This window comes from Rhamphochromis sp. 'chilingali' (assembly GCF_963969265.1).
Source record: "Rhamphochromis sp. 'chilingali' genome assembly, chromosome: 18".
NCBI classification, from domain to species: domain Eukaryota; kingdom Metazoa; phylum Chordata; class Actinopteri; order Cichliformes; family Cichlidae; genus Rhamphochromis; species Rhamphochromis sp. 'chilingali'.
Window position 1 is genome coordinate 10026306 of NC_137945.1, and position 24005 is coordinate 10050310.

General features: G+C 39.4%; 1 protein-coding gene across 1 annotated transcript in view; it reads left to right on the top strand.

The window, feature by feature from the left end:
* Positions 1–24005, top strand: part of tmtopsb (teleost multiple tissue opsin b) — a 54246-nt gene that overhangs the window by 21755 nt on the left and 8486 nt on the right. Inside the window, exons 2-3 of the mRNA XM_080864156.1 lie at positions 2096–2424; positions 18400–18633. Of these exons, the coding sequence (XP_080720282.1) occupies positions 2096–2424; positions 18400–18633 (563 nt within the window). The remainder of the gene's footprint in view (positions 1–2095; positions 2425–18399; positions 18634–24005) is intronic.

Genomic DNA, 24005 nt, shown 5'->3' on the forward strand with positions numbered 1-24005 from the left:
TCAAGAACTTTAAACTGATATTTTTTTGTTTTTGTCTTAGTACAGAGTGTAATGAAGTTTCTGTCTGACCTGGAAAACTACACATCTGAAGTGTCCATGCTTTATCTAGCCAGTAATGAAAAGTGAGAGCTCTCACTCCCTCTTCAGCCACCTGAAAACACACACACACACACACACACACACACACACACACACACACACACACACACACACACACACACACACACACACACGCACACACACACACACATCTTTCACAAGACATGCCAGCACCAAATCATTTCCATTATTTTCAAGACACTCACCCTTTGCTATTCCTCTCAACACATCATGCGCCCAGCCCCGGTGTGCTGTCCACGCCAACATGGCATGGTTTCAGCCAATCAGAAGGCTTCATTATGCATTAAGGCACTCTGATTGCCTGTAATCAAAGTCTCTTTCCCAAGCAGACTCAGCATAATGGAGGTAAAGTGCCTCTGCACCAGTACTTTCGCCTGTATGTGTTGATTAGCTCTGATTTAAGACTTAACTCACTTCAGCAACAATTTTCTTTCATCAATCTGCAGTTAACACAGAGGAAAGACAGCACATGGCTGTGCTGTCTGCAAATCAGTGTTTCTGTAAGTGGTGTTTCTTTTTTTCATTTTTTGGTGTGAACAGGTTGTGATGATATTTTAAACTACTAGAGGATACAACGACTCAGGGTTTGTATCAGTCCACGACACAACTTCTGCTGTTGAATAAACTCCATTTTCAGTTAACTGAAAGTTTCCCAAATGAATTAGAGCTACTCGGTTGACAATGATTAAAACTGTCAATAAATAATCTATCAGTTGTTTAGGCTAATTTGCTTTCTTTTCTTAACCAAAGAATATATTGACTATGATTTGATTTTATTGTGTTGGTCAGAAAAAAGAAGCATTTAAAGATCTTTTGAGGTTTCGTTAAATTGTGATGCAATGCGTGTTTCCAGTGTTGTTTGTCAATTAACTAAGACATTCTCCTCTGTGAAGAAAAAGTTCTTCAAAAGTCCTTTTAGTTTTTTAGTGTTTTCTGGTTATCATGAAACCAATCTTCAGATTGAGCTTGAATGGAAATGACTACCTGCAGTTCGAATAGTCAGTGTTCAGTAGTTTTTTACTTACTGCCAGTAGCACAAAATCAAAACATTGAACTGAAAAAGAGGGAAAAAAACAGTATGCAAACTCTAGTTAACCAAAAGAAATGTGAGCATGTGTTGAATACTATTCGGATTCTTTGTAACCCGTGTTTTTGTAGGTACAAATGATTGCCAAATGCTAAAAGTGATACAGAAGCACTCACTGAACGGGGGTATGTCTGATTGCACCTGCTCAAAACATGGCTGTGCAGAATGGATAGATTATAGGTTGCCGCTTTATCAAGAAGCAGTCATTGAAACAAGATTTTCTCACAGGAAAACAAAGGCAGAAACAATCAGTTTAATTTAAACATGGCCACCTATCTTTACCTTTCATACCATTTCAAAGACTTGTTTGAGGGTTAAACCTGGGATTACGAGGCATGGGAATTCATAAATATGAATGAATGTAGAAAGTCAAATAACAGTGAATGCGTTGTATGTGTGATCCTCCCACTACACCCAGAGTGGAGCAGGCTGAAGGCCCTGTAGTGGAAAGAAGTACATAAGCAAAGAGACAAAAACATTCTGATTCGGTTGACATATGATAATGCCTGAAGTAAACACGTGTGGATGAACAAAAAGCTCAAATCTTAGTGCGCTCCAAGATGTACAAATTGAAATTAATCTAGCAGGCCTTTGCCATCACAGTTACTGTAAAGCTTTCAAAGCAAATGCCAGCTAATGAAGTTCATTCTCCTCTGTTTGTGCCCCAGCAATGCAAAGTTAAACGCTATTAAGATGATCAAAGCGAGCGGAAAATTGACATGACTTCGTATCTAAATGTATCAATCAATAACTCTGAGGGAAACAGAACGCAGTTGCTCCAGTTCTGAGGAAAGCTTTTTCATTCTCCTCTGCTCACTGACTCCCAAAAGCCCAAAATTTGCTTGATATCTGGGTCTGACCACTTGTTCTGAACTTCTCCCTCCTCAGGTATTGTTTCCCTCATCTCATTGGCTGTTTTGTCCTACGAGCGCTACTGCACCATGATGGCGCAGACTATTGCAGACGGTAGAGACTTCCGCCCAACCCTGGCAGGGATCTGCTTCTCCTGGCTTTACTCCGTGGCCTGGACCGTGCCTCCGCTGCTGGGCTGGAGCAGATATGGTCCCGAGGGTCCCGGCACCACCTGCTCGGTTGACTGGAGGACACGTACGCCAAACAATATCTCCTACATCATCTGCCTGTTCACCTTCTGCCTCGTTCTGCCGTTCGGCGTCATCCTCTACTCCTACGGCAAGCTGCTGCACGCCATCAGACAGGTGCGAATCTGCAATATAAATGTTATGAGAGCGTTTGTTCCAAAGTGAGAAAATGAGCCTTTCGGGAAAAACAGAACACTAATTCTGTCATGAGATGTGACTGTCAAGACAGTTGTGTGGAAATGACCCAGATTTGAGATGAGACACCACAAGGTCATCTATACATTATGTGATTTATATGTAGAGCACAAGAGCGGCCCCTTATCTACGACTTCAATCGAATCACGAGTGTATCATAAGCCTCTCTTTACTGTATAGCCCGGGGCTGCAAAGCCGACAAGAGAGCGGGTAACATGAGTACAAACATTTCAAAGACTTGAGCTTGAAAGCTGAGAAATTTGAACCACCGATCAGGTTTGACTTTTCAACAACCGTCCATTAAAGCTGCCAACATCGTTTTCTTCTCTTGTCTTTAACTTTACGCCTTCGCTGCCGGTCGGGGAGGCTCGGGTCAAACTGCAGCTGTGAGTTTTCTTTTAAAAGCCTCTGAAGCCACATCATATGTGCCAGAGCATAATTGATACCTCGAAGCAAGAAAGAGCAGACAGAGAAAAATGGGAAATCATGACCTGAATTCTGGATGACAGTCATAAATTGTGTCTTCATATTGCTGCTGAGCCGGTGAACTGTTGTAACGGCTCCGGTTATGTCTGAAACTAGGTTGTGTGCTCAGTTCTGTTTTAAATATTAATGGTTTTATTTACACTACCAATCAGAGGTTTGGAGTTCCTCTAGTTCAAGCATTTTGTGTGTTGTGTATTGTCAACATATAGAAAGTACAGCATAGATATTTAAGATATCATCTCACATTTGACTTCTGTATTTATGACCTTGAAGGAGGTCAAATTCTAATAATTTTTCCTTAAAATTAAATACTACCTAGAGAGTGAACTTTGGAGGAGGTTTATGCTCTCAGAGTGCTTTTTGATGTAGTTTATTTATTTATTTTCAAAATGAGTTTAACTTCACATAATACAAACACAAACCACAGGACTATAACTTGGAGGAAAAAGCTGAAGATAAATTTCACACTTTAGGATTTAGAGTATTATTATTCCCTTCAGGTGTAATCTTTCTATTTCCCTCCTCTCCTGGTTTAAAGTGCTTTGCTCTATGGATTAAACTAGGATTTTGTTGCTTATTTCCAGCTTCATTCTTTTTTAGCATTCTGCCTTATGCCCATATTAAATAGTTCTTGGCTTTTTGACACCATAAGGATCTAAGAGTGGAGAAAAGTAAGCTTCTGGGCCATAGGGATTTCCATTATTTAAAATAATGGAATTTCTGCTAATTTAAACTTAAATATAACTTCTGCATTATCTTGCTTACCACATACTGCTGTATTTATGAAAATACATCATTTTAATCAGACATAAGGGCAAGATATATATGCAAAGATAGAAAATGCCTCAATCATTCCAACAATAATGAGATTAAGTCTGCCTTGCACAGTGTTTTTACCAGCTAGTAGCATTAGCTACATCATCAGTGTGACATTATTACTCATATGTAAAATCCATATAACTTTAAAACGTAAGAGCACGAATCAGTGGACTGTAAAGCAAAATACTCCATTACCTGCCACATACAATCGTACTATACTTAGCACAGAAACAGATGACAAATGGTCATTCAAGATCTTCATGTAATAAAAAAACAACAACAATCAGGTAAATATTGTGATTGGTCAGTGAATATCAATAACTAGTAACAGTAACATTCAATATTTTAAAGCCTGACTTTGACTGATTTTCACATTAGAAAGCTGAAAATGGTAGTTTGGTAAGAAAAATGAAGAGCAGCACAGAGCTTCAGTCTGCAGCGTGGTGTTAATGACAAGATTATAGGCAACTGTCTCCATTACACACTGCTGAGGCACTTCATTAAACCTCGAGGATACAGGCTTTCACGCTCAGCGCCGGCTAACTGTAGCGCCGAAAACTCTTTATGGAAAAGCCCAAATAAAAAACAAACAAAAAACATGTGAATGTTATGAAAAATGTACAAGAGAAGGAACGCTGATTTGCCAATGTTTCTTTTACTTTTATTTCATTGCATGTAATATGGTGACCAGTGTTGGTCAAGTTACTTGAAAAAAGTAATCAGTAACTAATTACTGATTACTTCCCCCAAAACGTAATCCTGTTACTTTACTGATTACTTATTTTTAAAAGTAATTAATTACTTAGTTACTTAGTTACTTTTTAAAAACACAATTTACAACCTGAAAAGGTGATATAGCCCAATTCTACTTTTTCTGCATAATCCATCATACAAAATGTAATCAAATGGAAAAGTCCCTTTTTAAAACTTATTTTATTCGTTTTAATCTTTTAACTTTATGCATCAAGCAAAAATTTAATTATATGCAACATTCTCTGACTGGAAGAAATTTGTTTAATATTTAAACCTATTTTCTGCACACTCCAGCACATAAAATAATTTTTTTTGTGTGTTTACACTCACTCTTTCAAATAGATGCAAGTAAAACACAGCAGAAAATAAATAAAGTCAAAGACTAGCGGTCCTTTTGCTCTATTTTCACCTGTAAAGCAGGAGTTGGGTAGGCGGAGGTTTACCCTGGTGCAGGTGTGCCGCAGCGGTCAGTGGAAGACTCCGCGAGTTTCTCTGTGAATTTCCCATTACGTTGTAGCGCACTTGGTGCTTGCTTGGAAGTTACGGGGTTTTTTTCGCTGTAAAAAGAAGTTTTCTTCCCACGCACAACGGACACTAATGTTTTTGTCACTTTTTATGGAATCAAACTCAAAGTAAGGTCAGTACTTCCACGCTTTAAATGCTGCATGCTCATACTCTCTCCTGCACTCGATATATTGTCCGTTGTTGATCTGCACACAGCTGTAGTCACGAACGTTGCACTTGCTTACGTCACTGTCATGAGACATTCTCGCAAAAAATCACGGTTTTAGTAACGCAGTAACGCAGCGTTCCTACGGGAAAGTAACGGTAATCTAATTACCGTTTTTGGAATAGTAATCCCTTACTTTACTCGTTACTTGAAAAAAGTAATCGGATTACAGTAACGCGTTACTTGTAACGCGTTACTGCCAATCTCTGATGGTGACACATGTTAACTTCTTTTTATTCATGAATATAAATGCATTCTTCTTTTCAGGCTGATGGTGCCTGTCTGTAATATGTCGTTCTATTAGGGTCATTAATTAGGTTAAACATTATAATATTATGATTTTAACAATTTACACAGAAGCAGCTCCAAAGTAAGTTGTTCTTTAGGTGGAGAGATGGGATGAGTTACATACTCAAGGTCAGAGATGAGTTACTAAACCATATGGACCATATGATGGTGGGTGCATAACATAGAATCTTTGGATAAAACTTAACAGAAGTGGAGCCAGTGGGCTCCCTGCTCATTTGTAAGGATATTCTGTAAAGCAGATGGGGGTGGAGATGTGATATTGAGGTCCCACCTCCTCCTTCATGTTTAATAGCAATCTCACTGGGCAATCAAACTGGGCAAAATGTGAGGTACACCCTGAACAGCTCACCACTGTTGCAGGGCAAACACAGAGACATAGATGCCCATTCACATTCACATCTAGGGATATTTAACCCAGCATGCCTGTCTTTGGACTGTGAGACGAGGCTGCAGAACCCATGCAGGCACAAGTCCACACAGCTGGCTGGTGAATTTGAACACAGGGCCCTCCTATTGTGAACAAACAGTGCTCCCACTGTCCTACTGTTGTGTCATCTTTATGACATGCTGCAAAAATTGACTACCCGACAAACAAGCTGCAGCATGTCAGACTGCGCAGAGCTGCACAGGGGGTTGTGCTGTCTCCATTCCTCCATTCCTGCTCACCATGCCACATATAGAAATAATCTGATTTTACAGTGGTTGAATGGGCAGTAGGAGTACAAAACACTAGTGGATTTGTGGAGTGGTGTGAGAGGAATCTGCTTCTGAACCTGAATAAGACCAGAGAAATGGTGATCAACTTCAGAAGGAAAAAGACAGCTACAGTCTGTGTCTGTCCTAGGATGGGATGTTTATGTGGTAGAGGGGTACGTGTACCTGGCTGTCCATTTCAACAGTAGGCTGTAGCATAAAAGTGCAAGAGCAAGAGCTCTGTTTTCTAAGGAAGCTGATCCTTCAATGTGTGCAGCAAAATGAAGTAGTGCACTTAGCTGTGGTCTGCAGGGAGAGCAGCATTTTAGCTAGCAGCTTGAAATCTGAAAAAAGAAAGCGACCGGAGGACTTCTTTAAGTTGGTGAGTAGTTCCAGGTGTCTAATACCTGGGACTCTGGAGAAGCCTCTTGGATGCCAAGTGAAATGTATTCACAAACTTAAAGAAGTCCAGTTGCCTTCTTTTTTCCTGGATGACTGAGAACCTACACAGACATCAGAGCGATTAACACCACCAGGCTGAATAAGCGTATTTGGAAGGCTGTTTCTGTGACTGGCTGAAAATTGGACATTTTTACAGCTGTGGAAGAAAGGTCACTGAACAAACTGTAATCCATCATGGATAATCCTGCATTATTTACTGCAGGCAGCAGAGGACACATTGATTCAGCTGTACTGCTAAAAGGACAGATAGTTTTCTTTGTGTTAGTTTGTGATATAAACACAGATCTCAAAATTTGTTATTAGGATCTCATAACCTATAAAGATTTGTACCTAGTAGTTTATATGTGCTGATGAAATTAATAAAACCATCTCTGAGGTTCAGAGTTTAGGCTAAAATCTTCTACACTTCAACCAGAAATCGGTGAAGGATTTAACAGAGTAATGCAAAATCAGTTTGCAACAAACTTAAAAAGGCAAAATGTGTTTAAGCTGTCAGTGGTAACCCCAACACTAACTTTAGAGAACATCAAAAAGTACCAAACATATAGCTTTTGAAGCATGTCAGAATGGGCATTTTTGTGTCTTCTGTATAGCATTAGTGTTGGGTTTAGGGTCATAATCTGTGATGATTGAAGGAAAAATGGGAAATATTTACAATAATCATCTGAAAATGTCTTTCACAAATATAAAACTAAGTGAAGATCATGTTGAGTGATTGAGCCTAACCCGTCAAATAGTTGAAATAAATTCATTTGAAAAAAGCAGCACGGTGGCACGGTGGTTAGCACTGTTGCCTCACAGCAAGAAGGTCCTGAGTTCAATTCCACCATCAGGACGGGTCTTTCTGTGTGGAGTTTGCATATTCTCCCCGTGTTTGCGTGGGTTCTCTCCGGGTACTCCGGCTTCCTCCCACCGTCCAAAGACATGCAGCTTGTGGGGATAGGTTAATTGGATAATACAAATTGCCACTAGGTGTGAATGGTTGTCTGTCCTTGTGTGTTGGCCCTGCGACAGACTGGCGATCTGTCCAGGGTGTACCCTGCCTCTTGCCCTATGACAGCTGGGATAGGCTCCAGCGCCCCCCGCAACCCTGAAAAGGATAAGCGAATGGATGGATGAAAAAATAATATAAATTAATTGATAAAACTATTTCCAAATCACTGCTGTAAATATTCTGCTTGTCTGTTTATACACAAACAATGGCTCCCTTAATTCTCCTTGTTCTCTTTCTGCATGGATGCCTGTTTGTCATTGCCTTCGTTGTGATGTATGTCCTTCATGTTAATCTGTGACAGCTACATGCACAGTGAGTCTAAGAATTAGGGTTGCCTCAGTCTTCGGCTGTGCATCATATGTCTTCACATTAACTGTGGGAACTGTTCGTTTCTATTAGCCCTGTGGGTGTTGTCTGTGTTGATGTTGTTTGCACAAGAATTTAATTTGCCACACCATTTGCTGGTTCATGTACCGTGCTTCTCTGGGTCTTTTCCATGCCTGCAAGCATAAGGAACTTTTTTTTACTAGTTGTTTGGAGCAGAGACTCAATTTAAGTGTAACTGTATGCAATAATCACTAGTTCAAATATTCTCTGTATTGCAGTGTTACCTGTGAGTAAGCGAAGAAGAAAATAGTTACACACCTTCACTGAAGTCTCAATAATGCAACTGTTTTGGTTGTATTAACATTAAAAGCATGACCCCATACTAAATGCAAACACGTCACATTGTAACTTTTCAAAGTCAGTCTTCTTCTGCATCGCTAACGTGGAGGCTGGTAATCTCTGGAGGTCACCATCAGTTGGCTTCCTTTTATCCATACTGAGATATTTCAACCCATCAGATGGATTGTCCCAAAAATATGTTGCAAATGTGCATGTTTGTTGTCCAAAGAGGATTAAACCTTATTACATTAACCATATCAGATTTCAAAGCATCATTTAAATTCACATTCTATCGTAAACTGTGATTAAATTCCTTAAGATATGGAGACAAGGAGTGGAGCAGTTGGTACAGATAAAGAAAGTGATGCTGCAGACTCGGTTACTTTATCAGTGACGCCATCTGAATTAATTAAGCAGAGGAAGACGGGCCAGATGTAGTGAGAAGTCTCTTAGCATATTGCATCCTGTCAGTGATGGCAGGTACATTGATGGATGTAGGTGTAGAGAACAAGGACCCCCCCCCAAAAAAAAAAAAAAAAAACAAGCAGAGAGTATAGCTGAGCAGGAAGATGACTATTGAGATTGACAGCTGCGATATTTTTTTAATGTCGTTTTGGCAGTTACTGTATACACTTCGTTTTTTTAATGCCCTTCACAGTTTCCTGTGGTCGACACCAAGTCAAACCTGGATCATCTTACATAAACAGTTTTTTTTTGGTAATGATTAAGATTTTTTAGAAAACTGTGTCTGGTTTTATTCATATTAAACAAGTGTGTTAAACAAACAAGCAAACAAACAAAAAAAGATATAGTCATAGACAGATGGTTTCTTCTGTCTTCATTCTTGTTTCTGATGATTTCTGAGTCTCAGTTAATGTTCTCTGTGTTGTTGTGCTGGTGCTTACTTTCTACATCTATGGTTCTTAGGCTACGTCCACACGTACACGGGTATTCTTGAAAACTGAGATTTTTCATTTTCGTTTTAAAAAAGAATCCCGTCCACACGTAAACGCAGAAATGAAGAAAAACGCTGCTAGGAACATGCCAAAGCAACAGGTGGAGATATATTCCTAACTGTGCAGAAATGTTGGCCAATCAGAAGTCTAGAAGCCTCGGTGGGAAAAAGTAAACAAAGATGGGGCATAGAAGCAGAACCGAGTCATATGTGTGGAGGGACAGTAACTGTGTGTGTATATGTAAGCATTTAAACACTGCAGAGAGTACAATTAACAGTAACAGTATTGTAGAAATTCATTTCACTGAAACAATAACGTGGCGCACACCTTTGACGCTGCGTTTTCACCATTTTTCTCGTCCACACGTAAATGCAAAAACTGAGTTTTTGAAAGTCTCCACCCTGGCAGGCGTTTTTAGAAATCTCCATTTTCAGTGACCGAAAACGTCGTTTACGTGTGGACGAAAGATGCAAACGCAGAGAAAAATCTGCGTTTTCAAAAATACCCGGGTATGTGTGGACGTAGCTTTAGTCTTCAGTCACACAGGTCTAGAGATATAAAATGTAGATTCAGCAGCAAGTTGGTGAATGTCTGCTGACTATTTCCAGGTAAAATCAGCTGGAAAAAGGCTGCTGCACTGAAAACACGTGAGGAAAGTGTGATGCTAACTGGAAACTTTACCCTTCAAAGTAAAAGTTGGGCTTTTTGAAACATGTTGGTTTGTCTCCAGTTCTGGTATCTGTTGCACTTCATGGTTTCATCTTTATCCACTGCCAAAGCAATTGCAAGGATGCTTGTGGTGTAGCACTACACACCTCTCCACAACCAACTTCACCTAGCCCCAAATACACGTTTCCCCTGTGATCAGTGGTTGCCAGAAGGTTGCCAACTGGTCTCTGGACAGAATTTTACATTGCAAAATATTTTATTATTGTGTCTATTTGACATATATTCTGAGGTTTTGTTTTCTTGTCTTTTCATTTTAATCTATTTTTATTATTATTATATGGTCAAAGTAGGTTTCCCAGCATTCCTGTTATATCTGTGCCTGACTCACTCTGTGTTTATGCATTGGTCCTTTTTGTTTCCTTGTCTCATACTTCTTGTTTGTGACCATGTTTCCCTTGTTTACTTCCTGTTTTACTATGAAGTGTGTTTACCTGTTTGTTAATTATATTCATCTGTGACCCTCTCCTTCCTGTTTCTCATTACCAGTTAGTCTCTGTGTGTATAAAGACCCGTGTTTCCTCTCTGTCCTTGTCAAGTCGTCTGGTAATGTTTCTTTGTTAATTTCTTCAGGGATGCTTCCTTGTGCTTTGATTTCCACTTTCTTTACATTTTTGCACTCCATATTTTTCCTATTTGCATCTGCCATTAAAGGCTCATCTGTAGAGTTGGATTTCTTGTAAGATTACAACAGATCATCTTCATTCATGATCTCAGATCATTATTGTAAAGCAGAATTGGTCTACAAATGTGCACTCCTAACATGGTTCAGATTAAGCATAAGTAGCCAAAGTTTTATATAATTAAGTCAGTATATGTACATGTGTACATGTACGAGTGATCCAGACACTAGCATTCAGGGAGTTTTTATTCTTGGCTCTATATGTTGTCGTTGAGAGCAGATATCCTTTATTCAATCATCTCAGTCAAAGTCACCTGCTAGGCCACCGGCATCCAATCAGAAAAATGTTGGCTTTAAGGGAGAGCGCCTAAAATGACCCAGAAGTTGGTGTCTCAGGACTTGGTGCAGAGCAAACGAGGAGTGTAAATACTGGACTTTTATTCACTGGAGACACATGTAGGTTGAGAATTGTTAGGTAACTTGATAAATATGTCAGCTATATTATACAGCCAAACAATCACTGCAGTGGTAGAGAAAGTGTGCTAATAAATCCTTCCTGTCACTCTGTAATAAAAAGCTAAATGGATGCAATCAGTGGGAATTTTCTTTTATACTGAACAGTCAGCTTTAGAAGAGGGCAGCGCGGCGTTACGTCAGGGGCGTATACTAAACTCTCTCCTGTCCTCACTCTACACCTACGCCTGCACGGCCACTGGAATCTAAAATTTCATTCTCAAGTTTGCGGATGACACAACAATGGTGGGTGACAGTTTACAAGGAGGATGTCAGTGCCTTTTTACTCCAGTGATAAGACTACCACTCACCCTCAATATTACAAAACCAGAAGAAATGATAGTGGACTTCTGGAGGTGTAGAAGAGCACATACCCCAATCACCATCAATGGCACTGCTGTGTAAAGAGGGAACAGCTTCCGTTTCCTAGCTGTACATCTGGCAGAGGATCTCACATGGTCAGTTCACACAAACAGCATACACCTTCATAGACAGCACAGTGTTACGTCACGCAGCGCAGTGTGACGGGTATGACCGCAGCGAGGTGTGACCTGTGTATCCGATGTCACTGGTATGATGTTACGCAGCCTTTGCAGATGGCAGCGCGTTGTTACGTGAGGGGTGTATACTGAGCTCTCTCCTGTCCTCACTCTACACCTACGACTGCACGGCCACTAGTATCTCTTATTTTATTGTGAAGGAGGATCTCAGTGCCTTTAAACTTTATTGCTAAGAGAACCATCTCACCCTCAATGTCACAAAAACAGAAGAGATGATAGTGGACTTCTAATGATAATAATGGATTGGATTTATATGTAGCGCTTTTCAAGGCACCCAAAGCACTTTACAGTGAGCGAATGAATATTCACTCACTGGTGGAGGCAGCTACAGTTGTAGCCACAGCTGCCCTGGGGCAGACTGACAGAAGCGAGGCTGCCATATCTCGCCATCGGCCCCTCTGGCCAGCACCAGTAGGCGGTAGGGTAAAGTGTCTTGCCCAAGGACACAACGACCAGGACAGAGAGCCCGGGGATCGAACCGGCGACCTTCCAGTTACAGATGCGCTTCTCAACCCCATGAGCCACAGTCACCCATGACCTTCTAGAGGTGTAGTAAAGCACATACCCGATCACCATCAACAGCGCTGCTGTGGAAAGATTGAACAGCTTCCGTTTCCTAGCTGTACATCTGGCAGAGGATCTCACATGGTCAGTTCACACGAACAACATACCCCTTCATAAACAGCGCAGTTTGACAGGTGTGACAAACCGCGCTACCCATGACAGTGTGGTACCCGTGAAACCATGCTGCCCATGAAACCGCGCTGCCCGTGAAACCGCGCTGTCTATGAAAACACACTACCCGTGAAATCATGCTGCCCGTGAAACCGCGCTACCCGTAAAACCGCGCTACCCGTTAAACCGCGCTGCCCGTTAAACCGCGCTGCCTATAAAAACACACTACCCATGAAACTGTAATACCCGTTAAACCGAGCTGCCAGTTAAACCGCGCAGGCAGCACGGTGTGACAGGTGTGACGGGCAGTGTGACGGGTGTGACAGCAGCGCGTTTCTAACCTGTGTGACTGATGTGACGTCATACAACCTTCACAGACAGCAGCAAGGTGCAACTGGTGTGATGCATTCAAAGCTCTTTTTTTGGATATTGCCTGCTTTTTATTCTCTTATCTGTCAAGATGATCCAACACTGCTTTAATAATGTTGAAATCTGGGGAGGCAAATTCTGTTGCCAGTTGGTATTGCATGGCAGGCCTTTTCTATGTTCATAATTCTTTCAATTTTCCAGTATCGCCAGTACCACTGGCTGAAATGCAGCCCCTAACCATGACAGAGCTTCCACTCAATTTCTTCAGACTTCTTTAAACTCTCTCCACACCATGTTGAGAGATGTCAAGTGGACAATAACCAATAGTTCTTTGGGAATCACCTTGTTGGTGCAGAAATACCGTTTAATGCCAGTCAAACTGTATTATCTGTGGCATTTTTCACAGATTAAGCTACATAATTATATGAATAAATGTGTTTTTTTTAAAGACAAACTGCTAACAAAGTGGCTAAAGATGCGGTTTAAAGCTGGTTAATTTTGCCACTAATTAAAGAACAAAAACCATCATTCTCCCTTCATAGTCTTAATGTGCCTGATAATATGTAATAAAAATAGTTTAATCCCCAAGTAGCTAAATTAAGTGAAATTAATCAGAAAGTGTTCCCCATTCTAAAACAATCTCATAACTAAACCGCTCTTGGTTTAACAAACACAGCATCCTGGTTCTGTAAACACTTCGCTCTTTTCTATTGCAGCACACAACACTGACAGCTGATATGTTAAACCTTGAAAAAAAATGAGAATCTACTGAAATGCACTACTCCCATTCACTGGCAGAAAAACAAAGTCAGCAAAGTATCTGTTTTATTGATGGGGCCCATCAGAGATTTCAAACATATTTATTAAAATGTTTCTGTTTCTTAGCCTTAAAGCTTCTTTAAGAATACGTGTACTGCAAGAACCTGGTGTATAATTTTCAGCTGACGGAGCTTTTGTGTGTGAAGTACCACAAAGACTTGTCATCAAATCTTTATGCATTAATTATCATAATGATATATATCAATATATTGTTTTAAATGTACTTGTTGTTTTCTGCCTATATAGATTTTATTCTATTATTAGGTTACTTTTGGTTGATTGCTGATGCACAGGTTTATAAACTGATACTACAGGTGCTACTACTAAAAATGACTCCGAATCTCAGTCTGCAAACATGCAAAGGCAAGCACAATTATTTTAGCTTGAAAAAAAACCCCATGACGATCATCTTGGATCAAATTTTGATTGACATCCTATGAGAATAAAGTTATATTGCACCTCAAATCAAACAAAAACAAAAAGCACAATGTGACACATGACTGACGAGAGGAAGGCGATGAAATGCATCTCCACAGACTAGCTGGAGATGTCTATGTGGCTGTGTCAGTGAGAGAGATGGGAGTAGCTGAGAAAGAAAGGAGAAAACGAAATGAAAGATATGTTTGTTTCTCTTCATTTAACACAACCGATAGAGAGGCCTCCAGCAGAAGGCAAGAATTGGCTATTGAGTGCAAATAAAGCTATTGGATTCCAGTTTTTTCTCTTATTCAGAATGAAGAGACAAGAAAAAGAGTAGTAGGTACCCATGATTACCAGTCAGGACTGAAAAAGAAAGTAGAAAGGAGGCTTTAAAATAAGCTAAAATGACAAACATAGCGATGAAAGAGTAGAGTGTACGTACTGGCACTGAATGTAAACAAATGACCAAAAGAGAAGATCCCTCCAGTAATAGCAGGTTATAGGAGTGGTTTGGTAGCAGCATTGAAAAACACCTCAGCAGAAGCTTTGCAGATAGAGCAGGTAGAGCTGTTTTGCAAGTCATTCACTGTTAAGGTGAGCAACTCAGACTCAGTCTGCAAAACTGTAATTGACATGGGATGCGACAGCTTTCTCCCCAGTGAGTGGAAAAAGCAACATTACTGTTGCCTCCTGTGGAACTCTGTGCCCTTGTCCCTGACCTTTTAGACCTTCTTTGCAACCTTGATGACTTTAAACAGAGTGACAGCCTCGAGTAACCTCACCACTCTTAGACTGAAAATGAAAGGAAGTTCAAACCATTGGCTTGCTTTATGTGTAACAGTCTTACTAATATGGTTAAATTTAATACTTTGGAACTGGTGAAACAGACAGGAAATTTCACCGTGGGTTGTCTTTTCGAGGAGATTCTGTATAACTACCATTAGGACTTTAAAAGGAGCTTTCTTAATGTAACCCTCAGCTTATGAGATGTATTAAACAGTTGCCAAAGTTTGATGTGATGCGAAATAATTTTGATAAAATTTAATAGTCATGCACTTTAAATGGTGGCTGCACCATTTAATATATTTTTGTCTTTCTAAAAGGGGGAACAAGTCTGCACACTATTTCAATTCAATTCATTTATTTGTCTCCAATTCTTTAGCAAAAAATTGAGCTAATGTTTTAAGAATTAAACTATTAAATTAAAGCATTTAGGTCAGAACACAAAGCCTAAGCTTTTGGCTGACCTTATTTTTTGCGAGTTTATCCATCTCTGCTTAAACCTGTTTAAACCATCTTTAATCTATGTTTAATTTAAGCATCCACCAATGCAATTAGAGCAAATAATTTAAATCTAATACCTCCCCTTGAAGTTGACCCCTTTAAGTTGGAATTTTTGTAATAATTTATATTACCAAAATAGGACTAAATGTGAGGTCAGAATATTCAATAGCACTGAGTATTTCTCGCTTTTAAATGTTTCACATCATCAAACAAAGTTTGATGTTAGACAATGGTGACCCGAGTAAATGCAAAATGCAGTTAAATGAGCAACAGAATAACATCTACAGAACTGCAGGCATTAGCTGCCTTGGTTAAGGTCAGAGTTCATGATTCAACAATAAGAAAGAGATCCAAGGTGAAAGCCACCGTTAACCAAGATGAACAGAAAGACTCACAGAAAATATCCTGTGGACTGATGAGAAAAAGTCTAATCTGTTACAGAAATTAAGCCTTCCAAAAAAATCTAACTAACAGCATTTCATAAAAAGAAAATCATACCAAACATGGTGGTGGTAGTGTGATAGTCTGGGGCTGGATAATGTCTGGTTTATGTCCTGAGGCTCGATGGTGCTTGGGTTCGGCAGCAGGACAAAAAAACAAAATGAAAGTTTTGGGGTACATTAGTCAAAAAACTCATTGTCAGTTAATTCAAATTCCTTGATTGCAGTTCTTGTTGCCAAGGGTAGCAGAGCCAGTCATTAGGGTTAAGGGGCAATTACTTTTCCACACAGCACCAGGTAGGTTTGGATGGCTTTTTTCCCCCTTAATAAATGAAATCATCATTTTAAAACTTTATTTTGGATTTACCCAGGTTATCTTTGTCTAATATTAAATTTTGCTTAATTATCTGAAATATAAAAACTAAGAAGAATGCTTTTTCACAGAGCTGTACATTTTGCCTCTAGACAGTTTTATTTATCTGGTAATCTGACTACTCCACTCCTTTCTGCATCTGTCCCTCTGGTTTACGCAAAGCTTGCTTAATAATACTTTTTTCTATCCCCGTGCTGTCATCTCTTAGGTGATTTTATAAAAATGAAGTTGATGTCCATAAAAACTGATCTATTTGATTAGGAAATGATGAGAACATTGTGCTGCCTAGAGTTGCAGTTTTATGGGCTGGCAAGAACTTTTCATCTCCTCCTTGTGAAGAGTTGCAGACTTAAGATTCAGGATGCAGACTGAACCTTCTGCTCTGCATACAACTGTACACATTTAATCTCATTCATCCTTCAGCTCCTTCAGTATATTGGACAGTAAGGTCTGGACTTTCCTTCCATTCAGGAATTACGGATGCATAGACTGCTTGTTGAATTGCTTTTGCCTGGGACAAATGACCAGAAGGGCTGAATTGCAATTTTGCCCTTTGTGCCACAGTACAAACACTTTTTACTTTGAGACTAGTTCAAACTAACTAACTAAAAATCATTTATATTCATAACATTAGACAATATTTATTTACAGAGAAGATCCAGATGTACTCTTCTTTCAACCAGATGAGGTCTGTAGGACATGCTTTAAATCTCTCAGGCATGAAATATGGCAAATGTTTGTTCAGCTTAGTACTGATGAGATTTTGATTCCTGCAGAAACTCATCAGGGAAAGTCTTGAGCTTCTGTCCACTGCTGTGTACAGGAGCCTTTGACGCCCATGTTTTACTTATCATTCTACTTAACATCTATAACTTAGTTCAGATTCATCATTTCCAAAGAAAAGCTAGAGATGCTCACACATTCTGCTTGTATGCAAACTCCAACCGTCAACCCAGCAATGTGATGGAACATGTCCTTGATCGTGTGACACTTTGTGCGCTATGTCTGACCTGATGCTGTCACATGTCCAAACATATCTTAGTTTTTCTAGCACACTCTGCCTTAAAAATGTGCTTCAGGGGGTAAAGGTGACACAGCAGCTGTCACATGGATTGAGAGGCTACAGTTTGCTGAGAGTAATGTGGAAGACGTGATTTTGTTCTCCAAATGTTCATTTTTTTACTTGAAATTTCAACAGTTGACACATAATGGAAACAAGCACAAGTGCCTAAACACAAGTGCATGTTTGTTGTCTGTAATACAAACCAGTGCGTGCCAAGTGCATGTTTAAACCTGGAAGTAGTTGACATGTTGGATGACGTCCATGTTTAAATTAATTACATGCCACAAGAGACCAGTATTTAATGTTTGTCCATTTAACATTTAACAGCACAGACAATGCTTCAGTTCTGATTTAATCCCAGTGACTAAAGCGTTCACCGGCATTAACTGATAACGTCATAAACTCACTAACACAAGAAAGCCATACCTGTGTTTTTTTTTTTAAAGGTTTCATCAACAAAATAAGTATAAATCTAGATACTGAGAAGAATATGAACACTTAATTATTCATTAGATTAAATAAAATTCTTACTGATCTCCAAGCACTCTGTCTGAGGACGTCTTCTTTCTTTTCTTGTGAGTTTGTAAACCCACCTTGAAAATTCAGTTTGATGAAAATTAAATGGGGAAAAAAGACAAAAGTAACTTTTTATGATGTTTTCTCCTTTTTCTTTTCTTACCTGAGTAAAATCGCATCTTTTATGTATGATAGAAATTATTTATTTATGATTTCCAGCGTATTAAATCATACAGATTAGTCTCTGTTGTTGCTAAAAGAATATTGCTTTTACTGCTCTAGGCCTCTGTGGGTCCCGCCAATTGATTGAATTATTTGATGTTCATCGTGCTGCTGTCTGCATTTATGGTCTTAGGTTATTGTGCATCAGGTGTTTTGGTTTTTGAAAACTAATGTTTGCATTCTGGTTTAAGGTGTGTTTTTACACAAGTCAGCTCTGAGTTGTGCTTTTGGAGGGGAGGTATGGCAGCTTTATAACTGGTCAGGGGGGCACAGACATAGGGAATAATAAAGCAGAGATTAATGCCACTGTTGGGGGAGAAAAGTCTACAAGCTGCTGAAATTGCAGCACCACTGTTTTTTTGTCTGTTTTTTTTTTTTTTTGGCATCATGACAGTAGATCAGTAAAGTGTCTTTTCCTCTTTGTCAGGTCCGCAGCGTGAGTTCAGTGGTGACCCGTCGCAGAGAACAGCGGGTGCTGGTGATGGTTGTCACAATGGTGGTATGCTACCTGGTCTGCTGGCTGCCCTATGGTGTGGCAGCTCTGCTTGCAACCTTCGGCCCGCATGATCTTTTGACCCCAGAGGCGACCATCATGCCGTCACTGCTGGCCAAATTGTCCACTGTCATCAATCCCTTTATCTACATATTCATGAACAAACAGGTGGGTTAGTGCTCTTTATTTGTCTTAATGACTTTTTTGCAAACATCACTCTCTCTCAACATCTCTTCAGTTTTATTCTAAAACATGCTTACAGTAGAAAAGGCAGCATCTCTTTTATAACTGTAGATCCATCATAATTCATTTAAGGTTGTCTACATCTTGTTTGGATTAGTTAGTGTTGGAGATATAAGCATACAGTTTATGGTACCTAATTTATGCAGACATAAACGCGGGTAACTACCCAAATGGATGTTGTGTGGCCCTTCCTTCCTACCTATAATTAAACCAAACCGAAAGCAGTTTTTCTGTGACAAAATGAAAAATTAAACATTTGACCCTTTTACAGAGACTCTTTTCACACCTGGAAGCTATATCTAAACTAAATTGTGATTTCACAGCTCTGATTGATGGCACAAATGGTTTAACTGAGTCTACTCTAAGCTCAAAATGACACCTTTTCAATGTTTGCTTGGTTCAACCAACAGCGCAAATTTCTAGATTTATCAAAATTACTGAAAGGCAGACGAGATCGTTTACATTACATTACATTTAAAAGCTGGAACCATAAAATTTAGGTGTTTTCAAAACCAAGAAAGGGGCAAAAAATTTTCTCACAGCACTGGCTTAATGTCATTTACACAGAGTAAAAGAGATGTATACATTTAACATTTAGAGGGTAATAAATTGAGTAAGAACCTTTTTAAACAGTGAGATTGAGTCTTCTTCTAGTCTGTCACATGGTTTGCAAGTTTAATCTGATATAATACTTGATGATGTAATTAACTCCACTCACAATGTCCCTGAGGAGCTTCCCTTAGGTCATTCCAGAAGCAACGTTGGTGAGTAGTAGGGGAAAACATTATCACTAATGGCCAGCCGGTTCCAGAGACAGCTGCACCCTCAAACTCCAACCAGCTGACTTGCATTCACTTAACAATGCACATATACTACCACAATCTGAGGATTTGCAGACATTTTCAATGCATGAGCACTACGCGGCATGAGAACAAGAACAGAGAGGTGCTTTGTTTGACAGGGACAACTTTAAAAATCAATGATATCTTAGAAAGAAACACACAGTGCAACCATAATAAAAGGCATGTAAAGGACACTACATCCTTCTGACCTTCTCCAAAGATCATACCGTTGTTATTCTGAGGCTATTGGTAAATTTATGGGTTTTCATAAAATATGGATGACAATTGGAGGGTGGATGTTTTTTATTGAGATAGCTTAAAGAATGCTTAAAACAGAGAGTTCAGCTTGTCTTGATGGCTGACTGGGTGTAGTTATTAAGACTGGTTCAACTTCATATTGCAGTTGCTCACTGCTGGTTGTTTAAGGTTTACTGCACTGTTAATGCTTCTTTGCAACTTTTCTAGGAGTGCAGTCAATTGTCATTTTGGTTTTTTTGTTGCACAGTTCTCAAGGACATTCATTTTCTCAGTTTTGCGTTCTACATGCCGACCATCAAGGCAGCGTCATCTTTGTTTGCATCTTCCACTGACATTCAAAGAAACTCATCTTTGAACTGCCATATGCAGGCTTTAGAATTGTGGCTTTATATGAGCAAAACATCACTCGCTCCATCTTCAAGGCAAAATAATCTATTATCTTTTTATCTCTCCTTGATATTTTTTTTTTTAGCTAAACAAAAATATTACATAGCAGCTGATTGTTCAGTGGATTTGCTGATTTAACCGAGCGTTGCCAGAAGCCATTTGTATCAGCTCTGACTCCAATTAAATCCATAAACTTCTCAACCAGAGGCAACAATAAAAGTTAAATATTTTCTTGTTAATAATCTGAATATCAGCCACTGTCCCTACCAAAGGCTCATAATGATCTGTTAGAGAACAAAACAGTGCTGTATTTAAATTGGACAAAATGTTCTTACACCTCATTTTTGCTCTTATTTGTGAACAGAGCGGACGCCACTGGGAGGCCTCTCTGTTGTGCTGTTCTTTAGAAAAATCACTTTTTGGGAGTCACCTGTTTGTTGCCTCTCCAGTGCACCCGTTTTCACTTTCGTTAGTACCAAAGCAGGTGAAATGCAGTGATTTACAGTGATGTATGCTTGCACACAGTAAGGACTGATGCTCTGTCCATTAATATGCTGCTTGGAAAAAAAAATGAGAACATTCAATTGTCAGAGTATCAAAAGGTTTCTATGCAAAAATCCAGTGACTAAAGAAATATAGGATTTACACTTGTGGAGAAAGCAAGCAGACGTCCTCTCACCCTTTGCTGTCTCTTTCTTTACATATTCAGCTAGAACACACATGAAGACGCAGCGCAGACAAAGACAGAGCTGACATTACTCTAACGGTGTCAAAGTCATAAAACACCCCCACCTCGCCCCGCTGTTCAGTTGTGATACACATCAGTGACATTTACGGACGATGGAAAATCTAGTTGATGTTACTGCTGTTCCTAAATGACAGCAGATCAAACTTCAAGGTGCTTTTTAGCAATTTCACTGTAGATAAATCTTTAAAGCAGTCATTAGCAGATTAATTTAATGACTGCAAACAAATCAGATCAGCACACAGAGGATGGCTTTACGCAATTATTTTTATTACAGTGAGAAAAAAACGATGGTTTCTATGGTTTCTCCTGTTATGTCAGTAAACCTTAAAACCTTATCACAGTTGTCAAAAGTTCATCTAAACAATGATACTGGGTAAAATCTACTTTCTTTTTTCTTTTTTACCTCTACAAGTCATTAGAAAGATTCCTTTGAGCTTCTGCCCCATGTAGACATGATTGCATCGCATAATTTCTGCAGATTTATCCACTGCATTCATATTCATTCATTCATATTCATACTGGAAATCAAAAGCAAGCAGGTTTTTGCCCTTCTTGTTCTTCAGGGGAGGTTCGTGTCCTTTCTGAGTTCATCTTAGGACACCTGAATTGTAGATTGACAGGTGTACCATTCCAGTCAGACTTCTCTCCTGACAACCTCTCCTGAGGAGGTCATGTCAGGTGGATGCTGGGCATTTGACATCTAAAGCAAGAGTCCACCTGGGACTCATCTTCCTGCCTTACTGAGTAAGGGAAAAACATAAGTGATGCGGTGATCAGTACTCTTGCCTCAGCACTTGGTTCAGATCTGCGAACTTGTCGGGGGGTGGGAGGGGTGTCTTTCTGTGTAGAGTTTCCTGTAGAAGTTTCCCCAAGCGCTCCAGCCTTCTCCTAGAGTACTACGACATGCTTGTTAGGTTTATGGGGATTCTAAATTAGAGCCCGACCAATGTGGGAGTTTTTAGACTGATACTAGACAATATTGAGTATTTTGTTTATATTTATTTGCTTTCAGACACACAAAACATATTTCCCAAACATTTGTTATGTATAGTTATTTACTCATCCTCACAAAACTGATGACAATGAAGCTTAAAAATAATCTTGTTTATAATTCTCAGAGCAAGTTATGAATTAGTCTTTTACGCCCTGCAACAACCAGCCCATCTGAGCAGAGTGTCCTTTAGTGGACAAACTATGCAGTGTCAAAACTCAAAACATGCGTGAAAGGTGTTTCTGCTCCCTCCGCTTTACTTATTGAAGTTTCATTCATCAGCTGGTATAAATATTGACACATATGACTGATATATCAGTATGACTCTGGTCTAATTTGGCTGTACGTGTACATGTGGGTGTAAGTGGCTGTCCATCACTCTGCATTAGCCCAGCCACTAGTGACTTGTAAGTATGCACCTGGTCTCTTACCCTAGGACAGTGTTGTGGCCATTTTTGTTGAATTTTTATGAAACATAATTTGTATCCATTTTTGATTTTTCTTTAATACAATAAGAATATCATAGTTTGCTTTGTCAGTCTGTAATTAATTTTACTTTTGGGAAAGTTTTGGAAAAGTGGTTAGTTTGGTAACTTTTGGACCCTCCCATTAATTAAGGGATTAAGAGCACACTAGGGGGTGTGGTGGAAATGTTTTTTTTTTTGTTTGTTTAACAAATGTCAGTTGGGACGAGGGTTTAAAATGATTTGTTGACCACTTTTTGAAATATAATCAAATTAACTTTCGTTTATGTTTAAGTTGTAAGACATTATTGGGTTGATTTTTTTCTTTGTATTTTACCATGAAATAAACGCCATATATTTTCAAAGAAGTCAGAAGTGTGTTCTGAAACAAACCACCTGTTGCCACCCACGGCCTTTTCGTGGACTATTTTTCTGTTTTGGAACTTAAGAGGCAGCGACAGACAGCCTGGATAGGCTCCAGCCTCCCTGTAACTCAAAAAAAAGAAAAAAAGTTTATTTATTCAGTTCTGTTTAAACCAAAATACAGTGGGGTGTGAGAATGACAAAACAAAACAAATGGATGTACAAACAAATGGAGAGAGACTTAATTGAAACATTGGCTGTTCCCACCTTTCAGGTGCACTCATTTCCCCATTTTAATCATTTTTACTACCTGGATTGTTTCCCAAGAAAAATGGCATATAGTAGGAAGAATGGATACAAGCGTTTACAACACCTGATGTTATATATATCTTTATGCCCGTGGCTTTGACAAAATCTCAGCATACATCTTGGGAGTGAGAACTGTCTGGGTGACTAGAGAAGCCTGTTATTTTAGCCAAACTGGATTTTTCCATAGTGGGAATAGGTTAATTGATTAATCCAAATTGCTCATAGGTGTGAATGCAGGAGTGAATGTGAGTGCGAATGGTTGTCTGTCCCTGTGTGTTAGCCCTGCGACAGACTGGCGACCTGTCCAGGGTGTACCCTGCCTCTCGCCCTATGACAGCTGGGATAGGCTCCAGCGACCCCCACGACCCTGAAAAGGATAAACGGAATGGATGGATGGATTTTTCCTTTGTAATATGGTGCATTATTATGCTGCAGCAAGCCAGCATAATAATGCTGTGTATAATCAGCAGTGACATTCACATTGTGGTATTCAAATCACTGGTGTTAAAGGGCACAAATTCTGCCAAGAAAACTTTCCTCACACCTTCACAGCAACACCAGGAAGAGTGCAAACTGCTGACACAAAGCCAGTTGTGTCTTTGGATTCACGCTGTTCTTGCCAATTTCTTTCCAAGAGTGGAACCTTCTAATAAAGTGCTGAGCAGGAGGAGTGATGACAGTCCTAACAACCACTCAGTAGTTTCTCACAGTAATTTAAATTTTAAAACATATTTTTCTCCTTTTTTACTCAAAAAACAAGCTCAGAAAAACAGCCAAATTACATCAAAATCAACGTAACGTATCTCATCCATTTGTATTCTTGCAAAATTTTCTTTCCGTCATATCCTGTCATCTGTGATATATGCATTTTTAAATTCAGCTATCGTTTGATGTTTTCTGATGGTACTTTGTATAGTGACGCAAGGCGTTTTTTT